Below are 22,230 nucleotides of genomic sequence, written 5' to 3'. Positions count from 1 at the left end.
TTACGTTATGCCCGCTAACAAATTGAAAACTGTACCTATACGCCTTATTTTTAGTCACAGATTTTTAGCATTTGTATTGTTATCTTAGAAAGTCTTACTGATTAAAATACTACAATAGGTAACAATTTGACAATTTAGTAGTGTCAACCCTGTGATTATGACCCGTGTCTATTGCATATTAATCCTGAATACACCGTTGACACCTGTCAGATGCGGAACGTACAGATAAGGTAATAGGTAGCAGGTGAATATACTATTGGTATCGGTATCGGACTCGACCCGGAACTTCTTAATTATTGACAATATTAATTACGTGGAAAACAAAAGAGCCTGGAGTGGTGTAATTTTTAATCTACACCTTTGTACTATATTAGTTATATATAAAGTTGGATTCTTTGATTCGTCGTTTTTACGTGATGACGGCTGACAAATTGGACCTCGTTATTTTAGTATTATAGATAGGAAACACAGATCGTGCATATTGCAGATAAAGCAAATAAACACGTTTTAATAATTGGCAGTTCAATACCGAATGTCAGTGTGCACTTTTGCATCATTACTTTTTCTGAGTATCTGAGACTCTATTGTCCGTTTGGTTATTAAATCTTTTATTCGGTTATACTGGCCTGGAACTATCAATTACTGCTATTAGACCTATGTTAATTAATGTTTAAATGTCATTTTGCTGAATTTCTTTTGTTACCTACTCTTATATCGACATCGGACTACTTTTAACCTGAGTTTTACTGTGCATATTGATGTATTTTTTGTTTTATTCTATAGCTACATTGAAAAGAGGTATTAAGGGAGGATTGACAAAATAGGTTTCATTTTGGTCTTTTGTGGATAGTTGTCTAATTGGCAATCATACCACGTCTTCTTTTTTATATATTCACCCCGACGCATTTTTGAGCCTCTCAATAGTCAGGGTTCATTGGAAAGAGGTTAAGGGGAAGATCGACAAAAAAGGTTGCACCCCGACGCATTTTTGTGCCTTTTCGTAGTCAAGAGCTTCTGGTCGTTGTTTGTCAAGTTTATTTTTTTATTTTAGTTAATTTATATGTTTTGGGGTTTAGTATGACGTTAATTTTCACTGGACACTATAAAACACTTTCTTGTTTGGTTTGCATGATTTTCTCGCTGAGATTAAGACTGATTTGTGGCCTCCGACATTGGTTATGCAGAAATGTTTAATCAAAGTCTTACGAGACACAAAAATCAAAAAATACTTTAGATGGGTGTAATCAAGAATTTGTTTTTTTTGTTATTGCAATGCTTATCATAAAGGAATGATTTCTGTGTAATGAACTGCATCTTTTATTTAGCTTTATAAATAGTGTAAGTGATGTAAGGACTTTCTTATAAAATTGGAAAACATTAAAAATTGTGTTTTAAAAATAACATGATATAATATCTACGGAATAAGCTCATCATATCATACAGTTATTTTGCTATGTTTGGTTGGTCATTGATCAGTTAGAATTCTTCTCAGTAACAGTTAATCTATATTTTAAGTCAAACGATCTAAATTTATATTTGTGGTTTTGAAGAAACTAACGCTGGATAGCCAAAATACCGAAATTAGTATAGTTTTGTTAAGCGATTAACATGGTCAAGGTTAGGGTCAACAAATTTGTCAATGTTCTCATCACATTTGTCATCCTTTGGTCCACATTTATGAGAATTTATGAAAATTTGTATCATCTTAAATTTGACAGATTGATTAGAGGAGCTTGTGCAATAACAATGTTACGCGATGTTGGCAGATTAATTGACAAGAAAAAGCTTTTTATCTGAACTTGATGGGCGTAATTGGCAAACCGTATATCTATACATTTTTATTTTTGGTGAGTTCCTATAATTGATATAGCCACTTCTTATTTCACTGGAATTCGATGTAATGAATTACAAAAACAAACAGTATACAATTTTCTCCGTTTGTTCATGGTGGACTTTTAAGGGGATGATAATTGTGAGATGCATCCCTAGTCTAATGATTAAAGACGTTAACATAGAGTTTAAAACCGTAGCAGTTGGTAAACAACTAATCTGTGTTTATATTTTTTTCTAGCAAACTATGTACTTGTAAACACATGTTGACGTTTGCACAGAAGTATCTGCGAAATGGATTTCCACTGCAGATCAATAGTGTGTGTAACTGTAGATGTAGACCTACTGGGTTGTGAGAGTGGGGTGGGAGTGATATTAGCTCATGTAACATTTTTCCCACTATAAAACTAACCAAACAATATCGACAGTGCACAATAAATAAAGTGCCTTCAAATTTCTGTGTCATTTTGGCTCTTGTGGAGAGTTGTCTTATTTGCAATTATACCCCATCTTCTTTTTATATTCGCCAATCAAAGAACAAAATGTAACATGGACGATAAATTAAAATCATTTTTTTTTTATTAATTATAAGTTAAAGTATAAGGAAATTACTTTCATTTCCTTTTTAAGATATATCAAAGAACAAAACTTTGAATAAGAAATAGATCTATGATGTCCATTGTAACGAATGAATTATAATGGTAAAGTTTTTGTCATATTGTATAAGTATATAGTGTAGTATCAATTAACTCTTTTAAGATTTTTGTTTTGTTTCATTCAATAAAGATCCTAAGGTAATCATATATAAGAAAGAGCTCTGTTGGTTTAGTTTAGTGTTTAGTTTGATGCATTATTAAATGTGATCGTAAAACTTAATTTTAAACTTCCAAGATACACGTGTTTTTATAAAAGGATAAAGATCAATATTGGCAGCAGAATTCCATTATAAAAAACAAACAAAAACTTTCCGTGTTTTTTTTTGTTTTTTTTTTTTGTTTTTTTTTTTTTATAAGATCGGTTCTTTGTGTCTTAGGTGTTTATGTGACTTGATCAAAAGAGCACGAGAGCCTGCAAACTTTGAACCAAGCCATATGAAGTATGTGCTTTTCTTATTCAAGAATTGGTATGGCAGTAGCTGTCGTTTGTTTTGTATATCATACTTGTTTTTCGCTTATTGTTTTGAACATGAACCGGCCCGCTAGTTTTCTTCTTTGAATTCCTTTATCTTTAATTTTGCAGCCTTTCATAGCTTGCTACGAGGAATGTTTATTTTTATTATTGTCGGAGGCCATACGGTGACGAAACATTGACGTCATTTGGTCGTGGGTGGATAGTCGTGTCTTTTGAACATACCTCGTCTACTTACTATATATTACTTTGTGCTTTCTTATGTCCTTTTGTTTGATTTCCTATTACTATGCATTAAAAAGTAAAATCACAAAAAACTCCGTTGAAAATGTCAAAACGGAAAGTCCCTAATCAAACGGCAAATTAAAACCTCAAACACATCAAACGAATGGATAACAACTGTCATATTCCTGACCTTGTACAGGCATTTTCATATCAAGAAAATGGTTGATTAAACCAAGTTTTATAGATAGCTAAACCTGTCACTCACATTAATTTCCACTATACTGACAAATATATAAAAACACAACACAACACATAATTAGCATTTTCTTATAATCTTTATAACTATAAAAACAAACAAATATGTAGCAGATAAGCGCAATAAGGGCACAAAAATAAAGCACATTAGCAAAAATGAAAGACAAGAATACAAACATTTACCATAGCACAATAACGTGTTGTATTTTTTAATTTTATTTTTTAAGTAGAGATTTACGTCATATGTATATATGAAACACAAAAAGGAATATCGATGAATTGAAGACCCATTGGTGGCATTCAGCTGTTATCTGCTCTTCTTGCGGCATATATTTTCCTCGTGATCTCTGTATTCATGCGTGCTCTATAAACATAATAACAATAATGCTAATATCTTAAATTTACTGTAGTTGATTCATTTGCTTCAAGCGATGTATTTTGCGAGGATACGATTATGGTTATTATCCCCGTTTTACTATGTTTATAGGATTTTTATTGATAAACGCACGTCCTAACAAAACCCATAGATAGGTTCCAGTACGGCTTCGAAATATACAAATATTAACAGTCGGTATAACGTAATGATGGCCTTAAACTCGAACGTTTCGGTGACCGGTTTGTCTAACATCCAAATACGGTACCAGTTGAAAATAGTATTAAACGTCATACTGAAGGTTATTTTTTATCAGTTCTTGGAAACATCCTAAACTCATTGATGTTTAATTTCAATGACGACTTTGGTAACAGTCTACAAACTCATAGCCCATTAGAGTTGCTAACCCATATACCCAGACGTTGCTTTCATTACCCCGGGGGATGTCATGCGCGTTTTCCTCAGTTTCATGGTTGCTCCTTGTGAAATATTAGTGGAAGATATTAGCAAGTAAAATCGAGGGAATTGTGCAAATGATGATACAAGCATGAAAATTACCACAAAGCATCATTATTATATACTTTGTAAGAAATAACTGCTGGCCATTAAAAAAAAATATTTCAAGATGGCCACGGCCATTTTTTAAAATAGCTAATTTCTATAGTTAAAATATTGATTTTTCTGGAAAACTTTTCTTTGAACTTCTTTTAGTTAAAACCAATTACCAGGTTTGGTGGCTACCTTCCTTACATCACATATTTATTAAAAATGAATATTTGACATATCCAGTATTTGCGCATGCGCGGAAATGTAACAAAATTCTTAACTATTTACTATATATTTAGTGTTTTTTTTTTATTTCTAATGATATTATGAATTGGTTTTATAACATTTTTTAAGGTTATGATACACATGTGTTTCACACTATTGCCCATGTGCAAACTATTTATAGACATCAAGAGCGATGTTAATGCACTACCAGGCAATTCTCAGGTCATGCAGGTATTCGATGGTTAAGGCGAAAATGTAGTTTATCTGGAGAAACATCAAATGTAACTGCAGATCAGCCACTTTTGGAAATGTCTAAGCAAATTCAGTGGGAATGGCCTGATTTATAAAGAAAATATAAGTGTATCGTCATGTTTGGTGGATTACACATTGAAATGACTTGTTATAAAACTCTGGGTGATATATTGCGTGATAGGGGATAGACATGTTGTCTTACTGAAGCCAATATTGCAACACCAAGAACGGCAGATTCTTTTTATGTATGTTCAAATGTACCTAGGACTAGACAGGCGCATCAGACAACTGCATGTACTTTGCTTAAACATTGTTAATTTCAGATTATATCTCCGAGATATGACTTTCCTTCCCAAACATCACCCACAGGTGGCAATGGAATTTGAAAATGATAATTTCACTGTACGTAAGGCCAGTAAATTTCGTTCTTGTAAACAGTTGATCAGGCACAAAAACAGAATAATGCAATTGTGAAGGGCGATATTGGTGCCATAGGATTAACCGAAGATCCAATTTAGACAAATGGATGGTAGCTGGACCAGGAGTCAGTATACTAGAAGATTAATTTGAAAGATCTAGTGGTTTGGGTCATTCTAAAACAGACGAACGACATAATGAAGACTCTACGAAAACACAAACAGATTTCTTTACACAGCTTCAAAGGCTTTGCAAAGTGATGAACAAGTTTGGAAATTCATTTCTAGAAGTGTCGTCAGATTTGTAAAAAAAATACTCCATTTAGGATATTGTTGATTCGGAAACAGGTAAGATGTGTAAATAAACTCCAAGATATTGTTCCAAACAATACGAAGATCTTTTGAAGCAAATGCAAAATGAAGGAGAACCTGCTTTTTATAACCAAATAAAAAAGAACAACTTTAGACTTTTCATTTCTTGTCACAGTAGACAGTTTTACTTGGAATATTTTTTTATCCATAGAAACCAAACTGCTCTTCCGACTTTATCTCAGAACATCACTTGAAATAGTGGTATTAAATCGCTGCAAATGGGTATACTTGAAACATTCTGCGATTTGCTGATCCAAATTCGGACGCATTTATCGTTAGTGGGGCAGCAATGGTTAATTACAGGTCCCAAAGTTGGGCAAAAATATTTGATGATTATGCTAATGATGTCATACTGCCTTATATAAAATCTTGCATCGATAAGTATTCAGAAGTAGACATTGTATTTGATGTTTAATAAATGAATAATTTAAAGGCTGTGGCAAGACAAAGACAAGGTTCTTGTGCCAGATGGTGTTGGTTCTGGTAGAACACCAAGGGTATGGAGTAGTTCTCTGTGAAGGTGACGACAAAACGAAATTGTTCAAGTTTCTTGCTGACAAAATTGCTTCTTAAGAGACTAATGAAAATGTGTATGTTACTCATGGTGAAAATATTCTTTGCAATTTCAATAAAGATACTTGCTATCTATCCCCTTGTAATCATGCAGAAGCAGATACACGAAGGTTTGTCCATGTTCGGCATGATTATGAAAAGTGTTGTAAAATGTAATTTTAGGTAGTATTGACACAGATGTAATAGTATCAAGAATTGCAGCAATCACAAAATTAGTTAGAACAAATTGTGGATAGGTTATGGAAGGAATAACGACTTTTGATGGCTTCCTGCACGTGACATATCAAATGCGTTTGGTCCTTGTGTAGCTGCTCTTCCTTTCGTCCATGCATTTAGTGGATGTGGCACTTTGTCGAATTGTCATGAGAAAGGCAAAAGGTCAGCTTGGCTAACAATGGAAGGTTTTCCAGATGTAAAGGATGTTTTTTTAGGCTTAAGTATGAAGCGAGGCACGATGTGAATTGTTTCGCAGGAAGCAGCGGCATTGTGATGGAATTCCGCCTACAAGAGGTTCTTTTCCAGAGCACATCAAAAGAGAAGTATATCAAGGAGGAGTTGGTTGGGCTCAGCCTGATTCGTGTATTCGACAGATACTTGTTCCAAGTCATGAACATTGGGGTTGGATGAAAGAAAGAATCAATGACAGTTGGAAACCAAAATGGACTTCTTTGACTGCCGTTGCATCCTCGTGTCAGAAAATTTGAAATGCGGAGACGAAAATCGAGCTGTGTTGGTAACTGTAGATGCTTCCGTTCTGGCCTTCCTTGTACGGGTTGTTGTATAGGCAACTATCAGATAATAATAAAATAAGCAACCTGTTTTTCTAACCAAAGTAGGTATTTAAACAAAACAAAGAGTGTTTTAACACTTGTTAAGTTGAAGGAAATCATAAAAATATTTTCTACGTTTTTGCCGCCATTTTGGAACCGGAAGTCACTATTTTTTTTTTCATTTATGTGTTGTTTTGTCGTACTTAGGAACTATTTTTAACGTTTTATCACAACTTACATTGGATTATACATCCCATGTAAAGTTGCTTGAAAGTATAAAAATTGAAATGTTTGACTTTTTTGCCGGCATTTTGAAACCGGAAGTTACCTTTATTTTCATTAATGTATTGTCTAGTCTTAATTTAGGAACTGTCATTTACTTTTTATCCAATCTAACATTGGATTTAACACACCTTTTAAAGGATTAACGAATTATTGTCAATTTGAAATGACGCCATTTCCGAAATGTGTGGTGGCCATCTTGAAAAAATGATTTTTTTTCCTGGCCAGCAGTTGATTTTTTTAAAGTATCATTTAATCAACCTTTATACCAAATTTCATACGTGTAACACGATTTGCACAATTATGTCCATTTTATCTCCCACTACATGGAAATCTGTAGATTATTCATTATATCTGTAGTTGCATATAATTAAGGAATGACTGTAATATTTTTTCTGTCTATGAAGAAATAACATAAAAAATTTGGTGCACACTGAATAACGTGTGTAGCGGGTTATTTGACAGTGTGCACCACATTTTGTATGTTATTTCGAATAGACAGAAAAAATATTACAGCCATTTCTTATAATTTAATTCTAAATTCCATTTTAAACCGCAGAAAACCATGAAAAAACATTAATGACGTCACGGTCACATGACTAAATTATGTCTATCGGCTGATAACAAAATAACGTCAGCCAATTGGAAGACGCGTTACATCCAAAATTAAATTATTTACAGATTTAATTGCTAGCATGAAGTCCAATCACGATTTTTTTCCATTTAATCGATCATTTGCACTCATTTTAGAAGATGCAACACTTGGCTGCTACATCGTCTATGAAATACTGACCTAGCTATGCAAATGACCAACATTGATGTTACACTGTCTTTGATTTTGTGTTCACTCTTAATATTTTAATGTAAGTTGTATTTGATGATAATAGATAAAATATATAAAGGTTGATAGTGAACACGGATGCGGACACTTTCATTTTTGACAAAAAACATCTGAAAAAAAATTGAAAACAACACATTTAATAAGTTCTTGCGTCAGAAGTGCATTTCTGGATTTACCTTCATCAAGACACTCAAAGCCAAACATTTGAAATCCGAAGATATATAAGTACCGAAACCGATGAAGAGCTATATGTCAAAACACCTAAAATAAATAGCCAAATTCACCTAAAGCCAACTTTGCCTGAGGGAGCTGAAACCTTAGTTTGTGAATAGTTTCAAAATTTATAAACGGACAATTTTAGTAAAGTTTGTTAATCATGTCAGTACCGAGTTGATGATACCCTCGGGAATTGATAGTCCACCAGCAGAGGTATCGACACAGTAATGTAAAAATTGAAAAGAACATATTTAATCATTTCTTACGTCCGAAGCGCTTTCTGGATTTGCCTTCATCAGGAACGCTCAAAGCCAAACATTTGAAAACGTAACATATTCAAATATTTTACATAGATTAACTGAAACGACTGAAGAAGACACTTACGTTTATAAAACGTTTTCAATGTTTTTCATCAGATGAACCTGAAATTTGAGGCCAAAAATGACCATTGCTATATTAAAAATATAAAACAACACGTTTAATAATTTATTGCGAACGAAGCGCTGAGCTGATGATACCCTCGGGGACTGATAGTCCAACAGCAGAGGTATCGACCCAGTGATGTAAAAATATAAAACAACACGTTAAATAATTTATTGCGTCCGAAGCGCTTTTCTGGATTTACCTTCATCAGGAACGTTCAAAGCCAAACATTTGAAATCCGAAGATGTATAAGTACCGAAAATCGTTGAAGAGCTACATGTTAAAAATACCTAAAATAAATAGCCTAATTCATCTAAAGCCAACTTTGCCTGAAGGAGTTGAAACCTTAGTTTCATAATAATTTCAAAATTTATAAACGGACAATTTTAGTAAAGTTTGTTTAATCATGTCAGTACCGAAGCACTGACTACTGAGTTGATGATACCCTCGGGGATTAATAGTCCACCAGCAGAGGTATCGACCCAGTGATGTAAAAATATAAAACAACACGTTTAATAATTTATTGCGTCCGAAGCGCTTTTCTGGATTTACCTTCATCAGGAACGTTCAAAGCCAAACATTTGAAATCCGAAGATGTATAAGTACCGAAAATCGTTGAAGAGCTATATGTTAAAAATACCTAAAATAAATAGCCTAATTCATCTAAAGCCAACTTTGCCTGAGGGAGTTGAAACCTTAGTTTCATAATAATTTCAAAATTTATAAACGGACAATTTTAGTAAAGTTTGTTTAATCATGTCAGTACCGAAGCACTGACTACTGAGCTGATGATATCCTCGGGGATTCATAGTCTACCAGCAGAGGTATCGACCCAGTGATGTAAAAATATAAAACAACACGTTTAATAATTTATTGCGTGCGAAGCGCTTTTCTGGATTTACCTTCATCAGGAAGTTCGTTTCTGTGTGTGCAGCATTATAGTGTTGATTTTCTGTTGAATCGTAGTTCTCCTCTTATATTTGATGTGTTTCCCATAGTTTTGGTATGGAACCCGGATTTGGGGTTTTTCAATCGGTTTATGAATTTTAACAGCGGTATAATACTGTTGCCTTTATTAACATATGGATTGAAAATTAAAAAAAATAGAATCACAACTACAAACGATAAGCCACAAAACAATATATGATCAGAATAATTAAAAAAATTTCGTAACTTAATATATGAACGCTGGATAAACAAATATCGCTTTTCTCAATATTCATGAAATATTTTAAAACATTATATTTAGGTTAATTGTATGGCAATCTATGAGCAAAATTAGATTTTGTATTCTCTTTTTTCATCAAACATAGGTTGCATGTTTATAAACATGGACAATGCAATTTCTCATAGGAACTCCCGTCACGGCTAAAACTGTGCCATTTTAACAATGAAGTTTCTTAAACATATATCCTGGAATGGAAAGGCCGTGTGGCATATCTTCAACATTTATATAACCCGAGTTTAAACTGCAAAACATATGCTGCATATACCACTCCAGTTGTGTCTTCCTCAGAATTGGAAATTTACCCCACCCATGAGTATGTATACCGATAATATTCCTAAGTTATGTTTCTGTGAAATGAAACATTAAGGTTATATCTGGGAACAAAAACGTTAACAAAAAAGAATATCTATGAATATCATCAATCTCTTTTGAAATTATAAAGAAACTACGGTTTGAACTCCGTAAGCCAATGTTGACCTTCGAGTAAGAGGTAGTTGCCTATATTTTGCAGGTATTATTTTGTCATATTGATCGTCAACTGTTTCGGTTTTTCTTCATCCTCGACTTAAAAATATTCGGCTTCGAGTGTTCCTTATGAATGTTAATCCAGAAAAACGTTTCGGACGCATGTATTCTTTTAACATGTTGTTTTTTTATATTTTTTACAGCACTGGGGTATTACCTCTGCTGTTACATTATCAGTCCCCGAGAGTATCACCATCTCAATTTTAATTAATTCAGTACTGATATAATTAATTGTAAACCTTTCTTAAATGAGAAAATGTGGTTTAAACTCACGTAAGGTGTGCTGCATTTTTTGTCATAAAACTAGTACTATTCAACTGTTTAGATTCATACATTTTCTTGGCTTTCAAATATTCGGGTTTTTTTGTCTTCCTTATGAAGATGAATCCAGGAAAGCACCTCGGAGACATGAACTTATTTGTCGTGTTGTTTTCACTTTTTTAGAGTGCGATATCATCATTTCGACACTTACGCAGATTCTGCATTTTTTCAGAAACGTTCTTACAATTTAACAAAATCCATGAAGATTTCAACCGTTAGTTCAGTAATGCAATTCATATAGCCAGTTTGCAATACACACACAGTAAAATGACAAAAGAAACGATGTATTTACAAGTTTAAATGGAAACTTCGAAGGATGACATCACCTATCTTCGCATATCCAATTATGACTATTTTGATTTATACTATCCTGTCAGTCATGAACATAAAAGTATCGCTTAACTTTTAAGAGGTATCGGTGTATGTTTAAATCGATTAAAAGGTATGATACTTGATTAAATCAGTTTAAAATACACCGATATAAAGCATACAGAATCTATTAGAAATCATGTGAACAAGACCAATAAAAAATCACTCTTATAATAATTATTTGGAAAAAATCAATAGTCAAATAATGTTGGTGACGATCAAAATAAAAAAAAAACCACAGTAGTATACCACTTTTCAAACGTCATAAATCAATTGAGAGAAAACATATCGGGGTTACACACTAATACATATCAATTATAAGACAAACGGAACAGCAGAAACACTGAAGTGTTACAAAAACAAACTCTAATGAAACTTACATAGAAACACTCGAAATATTTGATAACAACTGCAATATTCTTGACTTGGTATAAGACATTTCAAGAAAAAATAATGGGTTGAACCTTGTTTTGTTGCTAGCCAAACTTCTCGCTTATATGGAAATGTTAAGAAATATCGCAAAAATAACATCACTGCGTGTAAGACAAAACAGCACATAATTGTTTTTAAACCACTGGGTCGATGCCACTGTTGGTGTCGTTTAATTTCCCCGAGGGTATCACAAGCCCAGTAGTAGGCACTTGCTGACATGAATTATCATTGATATGGTCATATTCATAAATTAACTGTTTACAAACATTTTAAATATTTTGAAATACTAAGGCTGTTCTACCTCAGGAGTAGATTACTTTTACTGTATTTGGCAAATATTTTAGGAATGTTGATCATCAATGCTCTTCAACTTCGTACTTTATTTGGTCTTTAAAACCTTTTTGTATTCGAGTGTCGCTGATGAGTCTTTTGTAGACGAAATTCGGTCTGGCGTAAATACAAATTTTAATTCTTGTTTCTATGATGAGTTTTTACACAAACGTAGGAACACTCGGCACAGAGAAATGCACAATTAAATAATATAATAGTCGTTACAACATGTAAACCGCAGATTTACAACGAGCGTCTTCCTTATACGACAGCACAGAGAAACAAACAATTAAATAATATAATACGGCGAAGTCAATCTTTCAATTGAGCATGGGGAATAGTATTGCAAAGCTTAAAGAACTTTAATTAGGCAAATTCTGCTAATTAGAATAAAAACTTCCAGAATAGAAAAGACGGACGACACGGCATACAGTGAATTTACAGAAAAAATCGACATCCATTTCAAGAATTTTAATAAATAAACAACATCATTCATTTAAAATCATAACATTATGGCAACTGGGTACTGTTAGTTCCGAATCAAATAACATTATAGTGTGTGTCTAAGAACATTTCAGTAAATAGAAACTATGTAATTGTTCGCAATATACAAAGACGACAATAGAATGCAATGGTTGTACAGTTGGTTCTGATGACTTGGTCGAACTCGATGAATCTTCTCTACATGAATCTATTCTACAAATAAAAAACGATAATGTATTATCGACGAATTATATGTTAACGGGCATTATGATAAAATAATCAGTGTTATTATATTTATTTTAAAAATGAGAAAAAATATTCAAGTAACTGTCATAAATCCGATCGTTCCAGTCATTATGCTAAATTGCCTGAACTTATTCAATGCCCATACCAAAGAAGGAAAAACCTCAATTTTTGAAAGAAAGGAGTCACCTGTAAAAAATCAAAAATCACTATATAGATAAAAAAAAATATTTAGCAACACGAACCGATCAAAACCCGGGTGTAAATTCAGGCGACATCAATTACCGATGTTCAAATCACATAAACTAGTATATACAAATAAGGTAACAAACATAAGCTAATTAAATGGCATATACATGACTTAAAAATCAACATTCAAACCAAAATCCACGATCAGGAAAAGAACATGCAGATCACATTTAAGACCACAAAAACGTGTCATGTTCCTAGAGGGAAAATCATTCCTTTACGTGCCATGCCACCAATTCATACAATAAAAATTTACAACATACTAAAAAGCACCAAACTTTTACCAACATAGTGTTTTTGTTTTAAATCTCATCAAAGACAGTAGGATTGTGATTTGGTACGACACGCGTTTCAACTTCATCTAACTAATCAGTGGTATACCAATATGAAAAAGTGTGTAGGCCAACTCAAAGTCAAAGTTGAGGAGCAATAAAAGTCGAATATTCTACAATGCTGTGTCAAATACTGCTTAGGCAAACTTTGCATTGGGCAGAAAATTAGCAAAAGAATAAGCATGAAATTTTCATCCAATTTTTACGCGTGCATGTACTTGCTATACAATGTAAAAATAACTAGACTAACCAAGACTTTCGGGAAACCAGAGTGTTTTTTACTTGTAGTTGACTCATTGAACGTCATGTGACTCTATGAGACTTAAACCACTGGTAAGAAATTGGTCTTTAGAAATCAGAGTATAAATGGTTAAGATGATATTAAAAAATATAGAATGTATAGGTAAAATATTTCCTGTTCTAAAAGTTGATCATTTTTGTTGGATATATGGAAATATTAGAAAATGGTGGTAGCATGTCTTTGCATTTATGTTGCCTTTATATAGTTAATGCTAAAAGAACTGTATATTTTGTAGTTGGTAGAGAGTCTATATAAGAATCAAAAAAGTAGTTGAACATTTTTGATACTTTTTAATCGTGATCATTTACAACTGAATTACTCGAAAAGTTCATCAATTGGGTCAATTTTTTATTTATCATACTCAATAACCAACCTTTTCTGCGCACTCTAACTTCTCTCTTTGTTTTACTGTTTTCTTTAACCATTGTTTTAAAATGTATAAGATATCTGCAATATCATAAGTTATCAAATAAAAGATAGTGATAGAAAATAAGCATAACCTTTTTCCCCAAGTAGGCATTTTATCCTCGTTTTTTTTTATCAAATATTACGATAATTACCATTTTGTGTTTCAATATTTTCAAAAAAGCAGAAACTGTTATATTCCGAGAGAAAAAACCAAGATTGGTTTGTTGAATGCTCATTACACTTGTATAGATGCAAATAGTGTAACATCTTCTAGAAAATAAAAGACTTAACTTTATTAACAAAGTGTAAGATTAACAATGTAAAAAAAACTTACGTTTCTTTTTCGAACTTTAGAATAGTGCTTCCTACTTTATTGCGCTGGTAAGCTTTTTCAATTCTTACATTCAGGTTTTTTTCATATCTTTTCCATTCAGTTCCATCTTCATATTCCCAAGAAACATTAACTGTGAGAAAAAAAAAGGTTATCATCGAGGAAGTTCTCTAAAGCTTCGATTATCATTTAAGTTACACTTTTTTATTTACGTAAAATGCTTACGAAAAAAAACTTTTTCTAAATTAGAAGCATTAGAAGACGTCTGCCGATGTTTAAATCTCGGAAAGCAATTGGAAATATACCAATTACGATTAAAAACACTAAATAATAAGGGAACATCATAAATTTCAAATTAAACCAGACCTTAAATCTCAACAGTGAATAAACTTATCATAAATACCAGGCTTAAATTTTGCATTTACACCAGACGCGCGTTTCGTCTACAAAAGACTCATTTAAGACGCTCGAATCCCAAAAATTGGCAAATAAGGTACGAAGTTGAAGAACATTGCAGACAAAATTCCTATAAGATTTCCAAATACATTTAAGGTTATCTATTCCTGAGGTAGAAAAGCCTTTGTATTTCAAAAATTCAAAATTTTGGTGAACAGTTAATTCATAATAATGACAATATCAAAGATAATTCATGTCAACACAGACGATTGGGAAGGTGATCCCCTCGGGCTATAAAAACTAATAGTTGTAAATAAACTGATCATAGATTCCAGGATATTTACGCCAGACGCGCTATTCTACAAAAGACTGGTCAGTGACGCTCGAATCCAAAAAAAGTTTAAAAGGTCTTATAAAGTACGAAGTTGAAGAGCACTAAGGACCAAAATTCCTAAATGTTTTGCCAAAGGGCAGCAACCTCTAAGTCATGGATCCAGAATTTTGAAAAAAAGATTAGAGGGCAAGTATTCAAACGCTTGGACTAGTAAAAAATCTATAAAATTTTATATAAATATCTCCATAAGGGGGCCTGTGGCCCCATACATCCGAGATGCGTTATAAATCCCCCTGCTTTCGATATGCGTGCATCTGAATTATTGCAGTCAATTATCTCCAATCCTTTCTAAATAAAACCACCAGTTTATTTGCAATCCTCAAATATTTATACTAATAAAATGTATCATCTTCCTTCATTTGTAGATCGAATCTGATAAAATATATTTGTTATAAACTTTACTTTTTAACCCTACCACTTTCATTATTAACATTGAGTACATATTCATCATAATGTACTCGTTCCTGTTCCCTGCTCTGTTCGGTGTCAGCTGTATTTGTAGTCTTCAGACGGTCAGTATCATAATGCTCAAAGGAAAATTCACCACTTTGGTATTTGTTGGAGGTTATACCTGCACTATAAGTGGGTTGACTAGTAGATGAATCGTTACTGGAAAGCAAATAATTCATTTACAAAAAGTGATTTGATTAAAAGTGAATTATAAAATTTAATTTTTAAGGAAAGGAAATCTGAATCAAAATTGACTTAACGATTAAAAGAGAAACACTTAGAATCAATTGATAGAGAAAATAGATCAAATATAATTTACACAAGTATTTAACAAATTTCAATTTTTCAAATTAACAATTTGATTGCAAAGTATACACAAATATGTCATCGTGAACATCATAAACTATACTTGCCACATTTGAATTTCGAATAATCCATTTTTTCCCATTTTGTATTCGCCAGTATTCTTAAATTTCCAGCGGACCTGAAAATATCCAAAATACGAAATACTGTTTTTGTTAATCTTCATATTGCTTTCAATGTACTTTCATTTTACTCACTCAATCGTATGCTTTGGTTTCAAAAAGAAAAAAATGATTGTAACTTTAAGTGAACTAACAGATTTGATCTTTGTAGGACACTGTCAGGGCGTCAACTATTTCTTTATGAGAAACTTCCATTTTACAGTACTCTTATGAATTCAAGTTAGCATCCTAACGAAATACTAAAGTTTGCAAACTACTAAGTATTTCACAAGAAAATTTCGGAAATATGTCTGATCGTCCGTCCCGATAAAGGTTACATTTTTTTATTAACATAGATAAAAGAAGATGTGGTATGAGTGCCAATGAGACAAATCTCCATCTAAGTCACAATTTGTAAAATACCAATATAGGTTAAAGTACAGTCTTCAATACGGAGCCTTGGATCACACCGAATTAACAGCAAGCTATAAAGGGCCCAAAAAGTGACTAGTGTAAAACCATTCAAACATAAACAAAAACCCCAGTCTGTTCTATATAAAAAAAAACGACTTACGAGAAACATTTATAAACCACATCAACAAACGACAACGACTGGACATCAGGTTCCTGAGGTATATTTTAATATGAGCAAAGTTGGAAAACGAATAACGCAAACAACAACCGCTGAATTACATGCTTAGTTCAGGTACATAAGGAATGTAGCAGTGTTTACCTGTGTGTAAACGCTCAAATCTCCCATAATCAGGATCAGGAACAGTGGTGTACGAGCATACAATAAGAATTATATATAAAAAAACATTGTACCAAAGGATTTATGTTATTCCGCGAAAAAAATTATCAAAGGATTACTTATCCTTTATTACTAGATTATAAGCCTTGTATCTTTTATTAGTTTTCAACATCCCATCGACGGTTCCTATTATGACGATAGTAACAAAATGCTCATGAATTATTAAGGGGAATTTCTCGAAATATGGATATGATACCAATTCAAATGAGCAGGACAGGTGTTCATGAAATATCATCATGTGTGCACCATTTTGTGAGACGAAAATGGAAAAAACCTTAAACGTATCAAAAAAAGGGCATACACAAGCTTCCAAAATCCTCGTTAGTCAAATCTACCTGCTAGATTACAACCTTCACTTTAGAATGATTTATAAACTGATTGTGAACACTAAAGATTAATCAATTGAACTATATCGGTACTACTGCAGATGTTTGTATGGCCATTATATGGTCATTTTTATTTTAATAAATTCACTTTTTGCAAAGTATGAATTATTCTGGCACATCTTTTTAGAATTTTTTCGTCAGCCATGCCTTTTAACTTTATACTTGTTTAGCTTTCTGACGAAACGCGCGTCTGGCGAATTAAATTATAAGCCTGGTACCTTTGATAACTATAGATAACCTTAGCCGTATATGGCACAACTTTTTAGAATCTTTTGGTCAGCCATGCTCATTAACTTTATACTTGTTTAACTTTCTGACTATTTGATCTGAGCGTCACTCATGAGTCTCATGTAGACGAAACGCGCGTCTGGCGAACTAAATTATAAGCCTGGTACCTTTGATAACTATTAGCTTTTCGAAATGATTATTGTATTGTTTATTTGTGTATTTCTCTGTCCTGAATGTTCTTGCAAATATTTATATTGAAATCCTGTCATGTTATGTTGTCCTTTTAGTGTTATATATATACCATTGTCATAAAAGCGCGAGGTTTGGCTAGCCACAAAACCAGGCTCAATCCACCATTTTTTTCTTAAAATGTCCTGTACCTAGGAAAATGGCAGTTGGTATCTTAAAGTTCGTTTCTGTGTGTGTTACATTGTCGTTTGGTTTTTTTGTTGCACTTTAGTGTTTCGTTGTTTTTCTCATGTAGTTGATGTGTTTCCATCTGTTTAGGTTTGTAGCCTAGATTTGTTTTCTCTCAATCGATTTATGACTTTCGAACTGCGGTATACTACTGTTACCTTTATTTGTGTCGCATTAAATCCTTAGGTATTAATAGAAAATCCGTAAGATAATGGAGCCAATTGTTGAAACAATTTAGTGTTACATTTTACACATAGTGTATTTGTAAAATACGAATTTGTTTTGGAAACAAACTTCAAACCAAAATGATTGTTGACATTATTTTAATATTAATTATTCTTACAACAATAGATCCATCCTGTTTTACTTTAAGTACAGTCCCGATCGTCCCAGGTCCACCATCAGCATTGTCATATGTCCAATCAATACCTTATAATTAAAAACACACGCAAAGATAAGAAATGCAGTTTTACATTAGGTATGGCGTAAGGATGATCTGTAGAATTAAATAGTGACTAAGATTATAACTTATAATGTGGAAAATGAAAGTAGGTTAATTAACAAATTAGACTGAATGATCGTGTTCCTTGTTAGACCCTCATTACTGAACTTGATTAGGGAATACAAACTAAAGTTTAATAGTGTGTTTTCTTATTTGCATAATATTTTAATGTGAGTAATGAAATTTGGCAAATACATTTCTACGTTGGACCAATTTATGATTTCGACACAAAAAACATTGATGAGTTGTAAGTATGACATTCCTGTAATATTAAAACATCTCATTTTATAAGAGCTCATTTTTGGAATTTCAAAACGCATTTCTACTCGTCTGCGGTACCAAATTAGAATACCTTTAATGAGTTTTTACCACATTTCGGTCGTATATATGTTTGAGCTTGTTGTCCAAAGGCTAGATTTTTTGTGGTAACATAACTATTTTTTATATATTTAGTAAATAACTGTCCGCTTATACGACTATAACATGTAGTAAAAATAGCCTTTATGACACTAAATACAAGTTAACAAAATATATATATTCAATAATAAAACCTCTGTTCATCAAACGCCTTCAATAGTTTTAAAAAATGTGCGACATAAGAAAAAATATAGACGTTGAAGAGTTTAAATTTAATAAAAAAAAACATGACTAAGTTTTCTTGTAAAAGAAGATCCTTTATATTATCAAGTTATTCATCAATGTACTGCTATTGAATAGTTGTTTTCCCGTACATTAGTTCATCAATATTTTCCGGTATGAAGTAACATTTTCTACGATACCTTTTGTAAAACATTCGACCAGTGCGCCGCGCCAGTGCAAACGAAAACCCGTACTGGAAAATGTAAATAAACGTGCTCTGGAAGGTAAATCGTAATGACTGTTTCTTAACGAATAAATTATGTACCAAATCAGGGAACTATTACGAAAAAGCTAAACAAATGGGAACGCAGAGACAATATAAAAAAATATATCACGGCTATTTAAATTCATTAATTTGTCACGTATTATGCGTGCTTTGTGTTGATTGTTTATTAATATCACGATCCGGTAACGTCGGTAACAAACTCCTGCGATCAACAATCCCTAAATGAAATATAATTTATAGATAATACGTTATACATTCGTTATTAATATAAAACAGATGGAGAATGTGTCCAGGGAATACCGATGATGTCCTCGTTGGCATATCATATAAAGTTATAAAGGGACATCACTGAAGAACGGTATAAAATAAGAGGGACGAAACATACAAGAGGGACAGTCAAATGTGACGCTACCAAAATTCGTACTTGATATGAGTTTTTGGGTAAAAAGTATTGTGATTACGTTATTATAAAATTTAGTTAAGGCAAACTTAAGTTAGAGAACTGAAACGAAAAATTCATCATTTTCGTTTCTAAAGGGCTTAACTCTAGAACGGTTAAAGTGAAACCACCAAAATTAAAACTTGATCTGTAAGTTGTGGTAAAAAGCATTGTGTATGAGTTTCATAACATTTGGTTGAGGCAAACTAAAAAAGGAGAACGGAAACGAAAAATTCATCAGTTTTCCAATTGTATAGGGCCATAACTCTAGAACAAAAAACGTGAATCCACCAAAAATCAAAACAGATTTGTGTTTTGTGGTAATACGAATTGTGTACTATTTTCATAGCATTTGGTGGAAGCGCACTAAAGTAAGAGAACGAAATCGTGATGGACAAGGATAAAATTTAATGTCTCCTCTGCTACAGCATGGATATTAAAGCGTGCAATTAGGATAGTCTTGTTAATATCAAAATGTATCGGTTCAGTAATTCAGTTTCGTGATGAATACAAAAGAAGTTTAGGAAGACTACAGTATATTTAATTTGTAAAATAAATTGCTATGTTCAGTACAAACGTATCATTTTCAAAATAATATCATATTTAAGATACCTCGTGTCACTTTGCATCCAACGGCAACCATTTCATCATATAACACTCTTGGTTCATATACTTTTTTAATACTATAAATATTGTTAAGTTCGTCGTAGATATAAACGTTTAAATGACCACTATCCCATTCTACCCAAACTGCTTCTGAAATAATAAATTTAAATGTCTAATTGAAATAAAAGAGAGGCGAAAGACATCGAGAGACGTTCAAACTCTAAGTCGAAAATAAAATAGCAACGCAATGGCTAAAAAAGAAAAAAACAAACAATCGTACACAAAAACACACCATAAAAAAAACCTAAAGACTGAGCAACACGAACACCACCAAAAACTTGGGGTGATCTAAGATTCTCCGGAATGGTACGCAGAGCCTACGTGTGGAACCCGTTGTGTTGCTCGTGTCTCTTAAATCATGTCTACTGAGTTGACTTTTGGAACTTCCAGACTTCTAGCAGCCGTATCAAATCAGTGGTAGTCATTGAAAATGTTGTTAGAATTATGAATCTTACTAGTGCCAGGTTCTTGTCCAACTACTGTTCCTGCCAATCCAGAATCCTGTTCTTCAAATCTCCAATCTGGACCACGTCGTACTCGGTCTCCAAGTTGTAGAGATCGACACACTAGTTCATTATATAAACCACGGTTTCTTTCAGAAGACATTGGTTTAACAAACTCCAAAACTAAATCAACACAGTCATCCTATGGAAATATAGATTGATTATCAGTACATCATTTATTTTATTGTTAACTGAAATTATACAAAAAAAATATGAAGAGGCTTTAAATAGTATCTGCCTATAAATAGTTGCCTCTGGTCTTAATTCTCCTAGGTGAGCGTCATTCTTATTAAACAAAACTGAAGGGCTTTAGGGACGAATTATATAGGCATTATTTCCACAGATAAGTCAAACAGAATAATTAATATTAATAATTACACTAAGCAAGTTATATTCAGTATACACGTAATTAGATATGGTAGACTGATAAAATGAAAAAAAAAGTTCTTTATATTTCATAGTTTAATAAATAACAATCGTAAAGATAATCAAACATACATGTGCATCGTCTGGATTTGATGTTCTTTGATATATCCTTAATCGGACATCTTCAGCAGTTGGATGAGGATTGGTATGTCTTAAATCAGACGCTACTTGTGCTGCTAATATCTAAAAAAAATAAATTAGGTTATGTCTGTCAATTTGTTTTATAGCTATCCAAATGTCATCTTTCAAATCAGGATACGGAACATATATTGAGGCCTATCAAAACTGAAACCTATATAATGGTTCCAGTACATACTGATTGGTTTATCATATATTTATTTTCACTTTTAAATTATAATTCAAAATTTCTTATGAAAGTTTTAGTAACATATTCAGCATTATCTTTTTTAACCAAATGCGCAGCTACATATTGATGTTAAAGTCATTTTGATAAAATATTGTATGCACCTTTTTGTCAATTTTTGAGGGACATTCATTGCTAATCAAAATGAATTAATTTAGATTCGAAAGGCAATACATAAACTGATCATCGATATCAGGATTGAAATTTTGACATGGCTTTTCTTCACAAATTTTTAAAGAAGGTTAACTATCTTCTACTTATACATTTGCGAGATGAATACTCAATATTTGCTAAAAACTGTCAAAAATGCGCTTTTGGGCTATCGACATGTTTAGAAATACGTCATGATATATCAAGAACCTTAAAGTACACATATTTTGCTATGATACTATAATTTAAAGAAAAGATTGAGAGCTTTTTTTCAAATTCAGCCACAGTGTGAAACAAATTCAGTTGAAGTTGGCTTCTCTACCTCTTTTTAATATCTGTGAAATTATAATGTAAAGATTTTTATAAATAATTCAGTGAAGTGTAATTTAACTCCACCCCCAAAAGAAGAACGGACTGACACAATTTCATTAAATCCTTTGAAAATGTGTTAAATCCATAAACTTCTATTAATATCCGATCATTTTTTTTG

General features: G+C 32.5%; 1 protein-coding gene across 1 annotated transcript; it reads right to left on the bottom strand.

The window, feature by feature from the left end:
- Nucleotides 1-12,391: 12,391 nt before the first annotated feature.
- Nucleotides 12,392-21,418, bottom strand: LOC143070955 (uncharacterized). The gene is made up of 9 exons (XM_076245056.1): nucleotides 21,299-21,418; nucleotides 20,753-20,942; nucleotides 20,244-20,387; nucleotides 18,169-18,254; nucleotides 15,933-16,003; nucleotides 15,485-15,678; nucleotides 14,283-14,412; nucleotides 13,914-13,987; nucleotides 12,392-12,628 (listed from the first exon to the last, which is right to left on the bottom strand). The coding sequence occupies exons 2-9, from the start codon at nucleotides 20,901-20,903 to the stop codon at nucleotides 12,624-12,626; spliced, it is 855 nt and encodes a 284-aa protein (XP_076101171.1). The 5' UTR covers nucleotides 20,904-20,942; nucleotides 21,299-21,418; the 3' UTR covers nucleotides 12,392-12,623.
- Nucleotides 21,419-22,230: the final 812 nt, after the last annotated feature.

The sequence above is a fragment of the Mytilus galloprovincialis genome, chromosome 4, assembly GCF_965363235.1.
Source record: "Mytilus galloprovincialis chromosome 4, xbMytGall1.hap1.1, whole genome shotgun sequence".
Classification (NCBI taxonomy): Eukaryota; Metazoa; Mollusca; class Bivalvia; order Mytilida; family Mytilidae; genus Mytilus; species Mytilus galloprovincialis.
This window is presented reverse-complemented; position numbering and strand designations above follow the sequence as displayed.